This window comes from Salminus brasiliensis, chromosome 24, assembly GCF_030463535.1.
Source record: "Salminus brasiliensis chromosome 24, fSalBra1.hap2, whole genome shotgun sequence".
In the NCBI taxonomy this organism is placed as follows: Eukaryota; Metazoa; Chordata; class Actinopteri; order Characiformes; family Bryconidae; genus Salminus; species Salminus brasiliensis.
This window is the reverse complement of record NC_132901.1, coordinates 11,543,565-11,555,518: the sequence shown is the minus strand read 5'-3', so window position 1 is coordinate 11,555,518 and position 11,954 is coordinate 11,543,565. Positions and strand designations below refer to the sequence as shown.

The window sequence follows — 11,954 nt, the reverse complement described above, 5'->3', positions numbered from 1 at the left end:
ATTTTAGCTATAGCAGATGAGCGGTTTTCTTTATTGATTTATGATTATTATGGGAACCTCAATATAAACTGATACACAGAGTTTAAGGGCTCTAAAGAGAAGGAAACAAAGGTCCTACATAGAAGTGCACTACTCTACAATTTGTCTCAAAGACTTCTAGCAGTGAGTGAATTGGAGGCTTTTTACCTAACTGCATGCTGTTTGGTTGTCATGATGGCTAATACAGTGCCTTCATTAAAGACAGCTTCTATCAAGCATTCTTCAAAACAAGACATTTTATCTAGTTGTGGAAGGAGGTTATACGGTCTGGAGGTTTTTTTTTTTGTTTTGTTTTGTTTTTTTTTTCCTTCTGTCCGACTTTATCGTTAGCATATTGTTAAAATGAAACCCAAGCCCAAACGACAATCATCCCACAAGACATGTAATTACTTTTTAGATTTATTGGTGCAGTTAACAATCATATTTAATGTGTATAAAATTGCCCTAAATTAAGTTTCCATTTCATTGCCTGGCAGCATGAGAACTGGTAACCATGCTGGCTTCTAAAATGCCCTGAACTGAAGTATGCTTCAATAGAAACATTTTTAAAAATGTACTTTAAAAAACACTAACCAAAATAACACCGCAATACAAATGACTTAGTAGACGTACTGGAGTTCACAACCATCTATCAAATGAAAAAGCTGTAACATTCACACGAATAAATCTAGTTAGTTAACGTTTGCATTTGCCTAGTTTGACCACACGATGGCATCCACGCTCCATCCATGACATATATGCCCATGATCCCAAAACAACGGTGGTCGTTTGCAATGAGCACTTCCAAAAGCCCTTCTATTCACCACACAGAAGAGCACTACTGTACTCAAGGCTCAAAGGCTTCTACTCTCTATTACATAACCGGGTGCATCCTAGGCAGGACAAACACTTTACCCCTGCCAGTATTTATTCACTATTTCTTTTCCCTAGGCTTCTCTAATGATCATTTTACATGTGCTGGGAAGGTTCATTTAATTTGCTCCATACTTCAAGGGTTATACTTCCAGACAAGCTAGACTGTACTAAATAAGGTAATTTTTGAAGTATAGCACAAAACAATACTGACTCAACATTCATTTAATTTTGGCGTTTTTCCCGCTGATCTGGGTTAATTTTACAAACAATGTGACGGGAAACATGAATTTTATAGAGTTAACATATAGAGTAAACATATAATTTTTTAGAGTTAGACATGCCTTGTTCTGGTAGAGGTATTGAAAGAGATTAAAAACAAACAAACAAACAAACATTCCTCTCCGGACTATACACTTACCTCCTTTACTGCTGCCCTAAAAGCAAGCACAAACAACACAGCTGGTCTCGCTTACTCTCTATGCAATCAAACTCATGTTGCATATGTATGAAACGTAAGTACCCCAAATCAAGCTCTCATTATATGAATATACACATACATTGCTCTCTGAAACTGTGCTTGCAGTTGTATAGTTTCACCACGCGGTGGGATCTACGCTCCATCCATGACTAATGCCGTTTGTAATAGGCCAAAACCGGCCTAAACACTACATAGTGTAAAGTGTAGTGTTCTACTGAAAGGGCAGTGGCTTCTACTTTCTGCTGGGGTGAATGAACTGTTTCCAAACTATTAAATAGGTATAAACATATTGATAGGTATTAAAAGAAAAGTATTCATATGTATTAAAACACGTTAAATATGGCGATTTTGATGTGAAATGTAGTACAAAACGTTATATATATATAGACACACATATAGAAGTTGTTTTTTTTCCCTAATCTTCACAACCACTGTCTCACGGCTGGTTTCGCTCGCTCAGTCCTATGGAATTTAGAAGCGCACGCGTCATAATAGCCTTACATTATATAAACGCAACACCGAGGTGAGGCGGACATTTGCTGTTTCGGCGCGGACACGGGTAGGTGGCTCTTAAAAGAGCCGTTGGGTATTTCAGGTAAACGTCGAAGCGCTCTGTTTAAGCGCGCTCTCCGCGAATACGGCGGGCCAGCTGGATGTCTTTAGGCATGATGGTGACTCTCTTGGCGTGGATAGCGCACAGGTTAGTATCTTCAAACAGACCCACCAAGTACGCCTCGCTAGCCTCCTGCAGGGCCATGACGGCGGAGCTCTGGAAGCGGAGATCAGTCTTGAAGTCCTGAGCGATCTCACGCACTAGGCGCTGGAAGGGCAGCTTACGGATCAGCAGCTCAGTAGATTTCTGGTAGCGGCGGATCTCCCTCAGAGCCACGGTGCCGGGCCTGTAACGGTGAGGCTTTTTCACGCCACCGGTGGCTGGGGCGCTTTTGCGAGCAGCCTTGGTGGCGAGCTGCTTCCTCGGGGCCTTGCCACCGGTGGACTTACGGGCGGTCTGCTTGGTTCTTGCCATCGCGTTGAACTCTACTCCTCTCGGGGAAAAGAAAGAGAATGAGCTCTCGCTCGCTTCACATGGCTTTTAAGCTTTCAAGCCGCTTGCCGCTCATTGGGCGTCTTGAAGTTGTCCGTTTCCCATTGGGCGGCCGGCAATGCGTCGGTGACACACTATTGGGCGTCTTCTTTTCAAACCTAAAAGCAAAACGGCGGGCTCCTGTAATACAAAACAACAAAGAAAAAAAAGCATTAAAAGAATATATAATAATAAGAACAATAATATGATCAAACTAATCAATGTACTGTACATTACAGCGAACATTAAACACAGTGTGTGTGTGTGTGTGTGTGTGAGAGAGCGAGAGAATGTGTGTATACATGCACATATGCATAGGGTGTTGATCTCAGTACGTGAAATATATGAAAAAGGGCAATTGGGTATTGCATGGCAGTGTGTTTATATAATAACTCGGTTCATAAAGCTATTATTTTTTTATGCAGTTGGAAATCACGTGAAGAATATGTAGTGTTGTTTGTAAAGGAGCAGCACTTTTCTTAGAAAAAATGGGTGGCTCTTAAAAGAGCCTTTGTGTATAGATAAATCAACGGAGAGCGCCAATTTACTTTGTCTTCACAGTCTTCTCGGTCTTCTTAGGCAGCAGTACAGCCTGAATGTTGGGCAGCACACCACCTTGGGCGATAGTGACTCCTCCGAGCAGTTTGTTCAGCTCCTCGTCGTTACGAACAGCCAGCTGCAGGTGACGGGGGATGATACGGGTCTTCTTGTTGTCGCGGGCGGCGTTGCCAGCCAACTCGAGAATCTCAGCGGTGAGATACTCCAGGACGGCGGCCAAGTAGACGGGAGCGCCGGCGCCGACCCGCTCAGCGTAGTTGCCTTTACGCAGGAGCCTGTGCACACGGCCAACTGGGAACTGCAGTCCGGCGCGGGACGAACGAGTCTTAGCCTTGGCCCTAGCTTTACCACCGGTTTTGCCTCTTCCACTCATGATTCGCGTCAGTCGTGTTCGTCGAACAAAGCTGAAATAATGCACGCCGGCCAACGAGCGCCGTTGATATAGCAAAATCGCCTACGGTCCTATTGGCTAAAAGCTACGCGCACCAACAGCCAATCGCATTTCCGCCGTCAGACTCTAGCGTCCTCCCACCTCTGCTCGCTTTCCTACCCGACCCCCTCCTCCTCTCGTGCTGTGTGTCTGTGTGAGCGAGAGAGAGAAAGAAAGGAAGAAAGAAAACGGGTTAAAGAAAGAAACATTTACCCCCACTCGTGCCCCGCGTTTCCTTTCCCTTTCCCGCTCAAATGTAACACGTATGACCAAACCAAAAAAATATATATATTGATCATATATAATTATTGTGTGGGGAAACTAATGAGAGCTATTTTTGTGTTGTTGAGTGTTTTTTTTTTTTTAACAATCAATTCATTGTGCAGTAACAAGGGGGGAAAAAAGCTGTTTTTTTTATGAAACTGTGGGTGGCTCTTAAAAGAGCCGTTGAATAGAGAAACAAGACATGAAGGTAAACGGCGTTACTGTTTACTTCTTCTTAGGGGCAGCCTTTTTCGCCTTCGCCGCCTTGGGCTTAGCTGCTTTAGGCTTGACCGTTTTGGCTTTCTTTGGGCTCTTGGTCGCCTTTTTGGGAGCCGCCGGCTTCTTGGCCTTCTTGGGGCTCTTCGCTGCCTTCTTAGCGGCCGCGACGGGCTTCTTGGCCTTCTTGGGGGATTTCTTAGCCGCAGTGGGTTTCTTGGCTGCTACCTTCTTGGGCTTCTTGGCCGCGACTGGTTTCTTGGCGGCCGGCTTCTTAGCTTTAGGTGCCGGTTTCTTGGCGGCCGGCTTCTTCTTTGCCTCGGCCTGCTTCTTGTTAAGCTTGAAAGAGCCCGACGCGCCGGTGCCTTTGGTCTGCACCAGAGTGCCCTTGGTGACGAGGCTCTTGACGGCGAGCTTAACGCGTGAGTTGTTCTTCTCGACGTCGTAGCCGCCGGCAGCCAGGGCTTTCTTCATGGCGGCGAGAGACACGCCGCTCCTCTCCTTGGAAGCCGAGACGGCCTTGACGATGAGCTCGCCCACGCTGGGGCCGGCTTTCTTGGGGCGGGCGGCGGCCTTCTTCTTGGGGGCCTTGGCGGGCGCCGAGGCGGCTGGGGCTGGAGCGACTTCTGCCATTGTTCTGCTTTGCTGTGAGCGCGAGTGAGCACAAACTGCTGCAGCGTTCTGTAGAACCTCCCGCTGCAGCGAGGGGGCCGGCCCTTAAAAGCCACATGAGAACGTTGTAGACTCAACTCGCTCGATGCCGCACAGCCGTGTGGCAGCGACGGTCTCGCACTTGTGTTTTCTCTCGGCGTTTGTCGAGCGAAATATGGGCGAAAGCTCAACTTGGCGAGCGTAGAAATGCTCTTTCGTCTCCGAGAGGCTCCACCGTGTGTTGAGAAGACGGGAAGGGCAGCGTAACGACGCCGCGTTTGATACGGCGCTCACCGAAGCGTGCCACGCTACCGGCGTGCCGAACGGGCGGCGGCGCATTTGGCGTGCTAATCGGTGGAAAACGGCGACAAAAGGTGCCACGAACTGGGCGAGTGTTATCCGGTGCGTTGGAGGAGAGCCTCGGCGAGAGCGTGCTGGGCATCCGAGACGTGGGTGCGTTGTTTTGCTCGTCGTGCGAGGCGACCTTGAGGAGTGTGTAAAGCACAGTGTTGCCGTGTGTGCGCAGTATGACTTCCACCGTCGATGCGTCTTTGTCACCGGCGCTTCCACACTCGGAACGGCTCTCCATAGGTCCCCTAATACGCACTCGTAACACACCCAATATACCATAGCCAAAAATCTCATACTAACCCTAACACAAAATAACTGCATACACCCCCCCAACCCTAAAACACAAAAAACAAAATAACAAAAAAAAAAAAAGACAAAACTTATTCTAAACATAACATAAAACAATGATGCCCTTTTTCAAGCCTAATACAAAATAACTGCACCTTCACTCTAACCCCAATACAAAATAAACCCAAGCTCATTTAAACCCTAAAACCCCATTTTTCATTTTAACCCTAATAGAAAATAACCATTTTCTCTCTCCAACCCTAAATAAAATAACCCCATCCTTCCTCCAACCATTATACAAAATCACTCCATCCTCATTCGAACCCCTCACATGAAACAACTCCAATCTCATTCTTGTACTAAAACAAATTAACCCCATCCCTCCCTCTATCCCAATAAGCAACACACCAAATTATTATTTTTAAACTTTTACTTTCATTTAACCCATTCCATGCAGACATGACCATTCTACTTAGATGTGCATTCCTCAGTAGGCCGAGGCCATGTGTATCCAAATCATCAGGCTGACGGCCAATGTTGAAATTCACTTTTTTCTGAACCTTCCTAAGGCAAAGGCCTAAGCTCACAGTCACTTTAACACAATCCACCTCCATCATAAACCTGAGGCCTCGTTTACAAAGCTACTGTTACTCACTCTTCCTAGATCACATCTGCACTGAACACACTTTCACCGCCATACTTTTTTTACTTACGCTACCTAAATTTACTTACTCTACCCTCGTCTTTTTGCCTTGCTCCGACCCTCTACATCAAAAGTCTAGCTCTGAACCTATTCTTGCTCTCTCGAATCTCACCATTAACCTAAGGCTTCAACCAAATTCATCTTTTTGTGACCAAACCAAGTAGTCCTAATACAAAATAACTCTGTCCTCCCTCTTAACCTAGTACAACATAACCTTAACATCATTCTAACCATGAAACCAAATAACCCCATCCGCCGTCTAACCCCAAAATAAAATAACCCATTTTCATTCATACTCTAATACAAACCCCACCACCTTCTCTCACAAACCCTAAAATGAAATAACCCCATCCTTCCTCCAACCATTATACAAAATCACTCCATCCTCATTCGAACCCCTCACATGAAACAACTCCAATCTCATTCTTGTACTAAAACAAATTAACCCCATCCCTCCCTCTATCTCAATAAGCAACACACCAAATTATTATTTTTAAACTTTTACTTTCATTTAACCCATTCCATGCAGTCATGACCATTCTACTTAGATGTGCATTCCTCAGTAGGCCGAGGCCATGTGTATCCAAATCATCAGGCTGATGGCTAATGTTGAAACTCACTTTTACTGAACCTTCCTTTGTATCCTAAGGCAAAGGCTTAAGCTCACCGTCACTTTAACTCAATCCACCTTCATCATAAAACTGAGGCCTTTGACCGCCATACTATTTTACTTACTCTACCCTCGTCCTTTTGCATTGCTCCGACCCTCTACATCAAAAAAATATCTATGAACCTATTCTTGCTCGCTCGAATCTCACCATTAACCTAAGACTTCAACCAAATTCATCTTTTAGTGAACCAAACCAAATAGTCCTAATACAAAATAACTCTGTCCTCCCTCTTAACCTAGTACAACATAACCTTAACATCATTCTAACCATGAAACAAAATAACCCCATCCGCCGTCTAACCCCAAAATAAAATAACCCATTTTTATTCATACTCTAATACAAACCCCACCACCATCTCTCTCCAACCCTAAAATGAAATAACCCCATCCTTCATCCAACCATTATACAAAATCACTCCATCCTCATTCGAACCCCTCACATGAAACAACTGCAATCTCATTCTTGTCCTAAAACAAATTAACCCCATCCTTCCCTCTATCTCAATAAGCAACACACCAAACTTTTGCTTTCATTTAACCCATTCCATGCAGTCATGACCATTCTACTTAGATGTGCAGTCCTCAGTAGGCCGAGGCCATGTGTATCCATGTGTATCCGAATCATCAGGCTGATGGCTTATGTTGAAACTCACTTTTACTGAACCTTCCTTTGTATCCTAAGGCAAAGGCATAAGCTCACGGTCACTTTAACTCAATCCACCTTCATCATAAACCTGAGGCCTCCTTACAAAGCCACTGTTACTCACTCTTCCTAGATCACATCTGCACTGAACACACTTTCACCGCCATACTTTTTTTTACTTACGCTACCTAAATTTACTTACTCTACCCTCGTCTTTTTGCCTTGCTCCGACCCTCTACATCAAAAGTCTAGCTCTGAACCTATTCTTGCTCTCTCGAATCTCACCATTAACCTAAGGCTTCAACCAAATTCATCTTTTTGTGACCAAACCAAGTAGTCCTAATACAAAATAACTCTGTCCTCCCTCTTAACCTAGTACAACATAACCTTAACATCATTCTAACCATGAAACCAAATAACCCCATCCGCCGTCTAACCCCAAAATAAAATAACCCATTTTCATTCATACTCTAATACAAACCCCACCACCTTCTCTCACAAACCCTAAAATGAAATAACCCCATCCTTCCTCCAACCATTATACAAAATCACTCCATCCTCATTCGAACCCCTCACATGAAACAACTCAAATCTCATTCTTGTACTAAAACAAATTAACCCCATCCCTCCCTCTATCTCAATAAGCAACACACCAAATTATTATTTTTAAACTTTTACTTTCATTTAACCCATTCCATGCAGTCATGACCATTCTACTTAGATGTGCATTCCTCAGTAGGCCGAGGCCATGTGTATCCAAATCATCAGGCTGATGGCTAATGTTGAAACTCACTTTTACTGAACCTTCCTTTGTATCCTAAGGCAAAGGCTTAAGCTCACCGTCACTTTAACTCAATCCACCTTCATCATAAAACTGAGACCTTTGACCGCCATACTATTTTACTTACTCTACCCTCGTCCTTTTGCATTGCTCCGACCCTCTACATCAAAAAAATATCTATGAACCTATTCTTGCTCCCTCGAATCTCACCATTAACCTAAGACTTCAACCAAATTCATCTTTTAGTGAACCAAACCAAATAGTCCTAATACAAAATAACTCTGTCCTCCCTCTTAACCTAATACAACATAACCTTAACATCATTCTAACCATGAAACCAAATAACCCCATCCGCCGTCTAACCCCAAAATAAAATAACCCATTTTCATTCATACTCTAATACAAACCCCACCACCTTCTCTCTCCAACCCTAAAATGAAATAACCCCATCCTTCCTCCAACCATTATACAAAATCACTCCATCCTCATTCGAACCCCTCACATGAAACAACTCCAATCTCATTCTTGTACTAAAACAAATTAACCCCATCCCTCCCTCTATCCCAATAAGCAACACACCAAATTATTATTTTTAAACTTTTACTTTCATTTAACCCATTCCATGCAGACATGACCATTCTACTTAGATGTGCATTCCTCAGTAGGCCGAGGCCATGTGTATCCAAATCATCAGGCTGATGGCCAATGTTGAAATTCACTTTTTCTGAACCTTCCAAAGGCAAAGGCCTAAGCTCACAGTCACTTTAACACAATCCACCTCCATCATAAACCTGAGGCCTCGTTTACAAAGCTACTGTTACTCACTCTTCCTAGATCACATCTGCACTGAACACACTTTCACCGCCATACTTTTTTTACTTACGCTACCTAAATTTACTTACTCTACCCTCGTCTTTTTGCCTTGCTCCGACCCTCTACATCAAAAATCTAGCTCTGAACCTATTCTTGCTCTCTCGAATCTCACCATTAACCTAAGGCTTCAACCAAATTCATCTTTTTGTGACCAAACCAAGTAGTCCTAATACAAAATAACTCTGTCCTCCCTCTTAACCTAGTACAACATAACCTTAACATCATTCTAACCATGAAACCAAATAACCCCATCCGCTGTCTAACCCCAAAATAAAATAACCCATTTTCATTCATACTCTAATACAAATCCCACCACCTTCTCTCACAAACCCTAAAATGAAATAACCCCATCCTTCCTCCAACCATTATACAAAATCACTCCATCCTCATTCGAACCCCTCACATGAAACAACTCAAATCTCATTCTTGTACTAAAACAAATTAACCCCATCCCTCCCTCTATCTCAATAAGCAACACACCAAATTATTATTTTTAAACTTTTACTTTCATTTAACCCATTCCATGCAGTCATGACCATTCTACTTAGATGTGCATTCCTCAGTAGGCCGAGGCCATGTGTATCCAAATCATCAGGCTGATGGCTAATGTTGAAACTCACTTTTACTGAACCTTCCTTTGTATCCTAAGGCAAAGGCTTAAGCTCACCGTCACTTTAACTCAATCCACCTTCATCATAAAACTGAGGCCTTTGACCGCCATACTATTTTACTTACTCTACCCTCGTCCTTTTGCATTGCTCCGACCCTCTACATCAAAAAAATATCTATGAACCTATTCTTGCTCGCTCGAATCTCACCATTAACCTAAGACTTCAACCAAATTCATCTTTTAGTGAACCAAACCAAATAGTCCTAATACAAAATAACTCTGTCCTCCCTCTTAACCTAGTACAACATAACCTTAACATCATTCTAACCATGAAACAAAATAACCCCATCCGCCGTCTAACCCCAAAATAAAATAACCCATTTTTATTCATACTCTAATACAAACCCCACCACCATCTCTCTCCAACCCTAAAATGAAATAACCCCATCCTTCATCCAACCATTATACAAAATCACTCCATCCTCATTCGAACCCCTCACATGAAACAACTGCAATCTCATTCTTGTCCTAAAACAAATTAACCCCATCCTTCCCTCTATCTCAATAAGCAACACACCAAACTTTTGCTTTCATTTAACCCATTCCATGCAGTCATGACCATTCTACTTAGATGTGCAGTCCTCAGTAGGCCGAGGCCATGTGTATCCATGTGTATCCGAATCATCAGGCTGATGGCTTATGTTGAAACTCACTTTTACTGAACCTTCCTTTGTATCTTAAGGCAAAGGCCTAAGCTCACCGTCACTTTAACTCAATCCACCTTCATCATAAACCTGAGGCCTCCTTACAAAGCCACTGTTACTCACTCTTCCTAGATCACATCTGCACTGAACACACTTTCACCGCCATACTTTTTTTTACTTACGCTACCTAAATTTACTTACTCTACCCTCGTCTTTTTGCCTTGCTCCGACCCTCTACATCAAAAGTCTAGCTCTGAACCTATTCTTGCTCTCTCGAATCTCACCATTAACCTAAGGCTTCAACCAAATTCATCTTTTTGTGACCAAACCAAGTAGTCCTAATACAAAATAACTCTGTCCTCCCTCTTAACCTAGTACAACATAACCTTAACATCATTCTAACCATGAAACCAAATAACCCCATCCGCCGTCTAACCCCAAAATAAAATAACCCATTTTCATTCATACTCTAATACAAACCCCACCACCTTCTCTCACAAACCCTAAAATGAAATAACCCCATCCTTCCTCCAACCATTATACAAAATCACTCCATCCTCATTCGAACCCCTCACATGAAACAACTCAAATCTCATTCTTGTACTAAAACAAATTAACCCCATCCCTCCCTCTATCTCAATAAGCAACACACCAAATTATTATTTTTAAACTTTTACTTTCATTTAACCCATTCCATGCAGTCATGACCATTCTACTTAGATGTGCATTCCTCAGTAGGCCGAGGCCATGTGTATCCAAATCATCAGGCTGATGGCTAATGTTGAAACTCACTTTTACTGAACCTTCCTTTGTATCCTAAGGCAAAGGCTTAAGCTCACCGTCACTTTAACTCAATCCACCTTCATCATAAAACTGAGACCTTTGACCGCCATACTATTTTACTTACTCTACCCTCGTCCTTTTGCATTGCTCCGACCCTCTACATCAAAAAAATATCTATGAACCTATTCTTGCTCCCTCGAATCTCACCATTAACCTAAGACTTCAACCAAATTCATCTTTTAGTGAACCAAACCAAATAGTCCTAATACAAAATAACTCTGTCCTCCCTCTTAACCTAATACAACATAACCTTAACATCATTCTAACCATGAAACCAAATAACCCCATCCGCCGTCTAACCCCAAAATAAAATAACCCATTTTCATTCATACTCTAATACAAACCCCACCACCTTCTCTCTCCAACCCTAAAATGAAATAACCCCATCCTTCCTCCAACCATTATACAAAATCACTCCATCCTCATTCGAACCCCTCACATGAAACAACTCCAATCTCATTCTTGTACTAAAACAAATTAACCCCATCCCTCCCTCTATCCCAATAAGCAACACACCAAATTATTATTTTTAAACTTTTACTTTCATTTAACCCATTCCATGCAGACATGACCATTCTACTTAGATGTGCATTCCTCAGTAGGCCGAGGCCATGTGTATCCAAATCATCAGGCTGATGGCCAATGTTGAAATTCACTTTTTCTGAACCTTCCAAAGGCAAAGGCCTAAGCTCACAGTCACTTTAACACAATCCACCTCCATCATAAACCTGAGGCCTCGTTTACAAAGCTACTGTTACTCACTCTTCCTAGATCACATCTGCACTGAACACACTTTCACCGCCATACTTTTTTTTACTTACGCTACCTAAATTTACTTACTCTACCCTCGTCTTTTTGCCTTGCTCCGACCCTCTACATCAAAAGTCTAGCTCTGAACCTATTCTTGCTCTCT

The 11,954-nt window shown here is 42.9% G+C and overlaps 2 protein-coding genes across 2 annotated transcripts; both read right to left on the bottom strand.

Moving 5' to 3' along the window:
* Positions 1-1,988: 1,988 nt before the first annotated feature.
* On the bottom strand, positions 1,989-2,399 carry LOC140546616 (histone H3). The gene has a single exon (XM_072669999.1). The coding sequence runs from the start codon at positions 2,397-2,399 to the stop codon at positions 1,989-1,991; it is 411 nt and encodes a 136-aa protein (XP_072526100.1).
* Positions 2,400-2,454: 55 nt separating this feature from the next.
* Positions 2,455-3,387, bottom strand: LOC140546614 (histone H2A-like). Its single transcript, XM_072669998.1, has 2 exons — positions 3,005-3,387; positions 2,455-2,575 (listed from the first exon to the last, which is right to left on the bottom strand). The coding sequence occupies exons 1-2, from the start codon at positions 3,385-3,387 to the stop codon at positions 2,455-2,457; spliced, it is 504 nt and encodes a 167-aa protein (XP_072526099.1).
* Between the last annotated feature and the right edge of the window lie 8,567 nt (positions 3,388-11,954).

What these genes read in the sequence shown, in the direction of transcription:
- LOC140546616 (XM_072669999.1), bottom strand. Translation starts at nt 2,399, where the DNA reads ATGGCAAGAACCAAGCAGACCGCCCGTAAGTCCACCGGTGGCAAGGCC.
- LOC140546614 (XM_072669998.1), bottom strand. Translation starts at nt 3,387, where the DNA reads ATGAGTGGAAGAGGCAAAACCGGTGGTAAAGCTAGGGCCAAGGCTAAG. An exon ending in GAGAAGACTGTGAAGACAAA is followed by an intron (nt 2,576 to 3,004) that starts GTAAATTGGCGC and finishes TTTTGCTTTTAG; the next exon opens with GTTTGAAAAGAAGACGCCCA.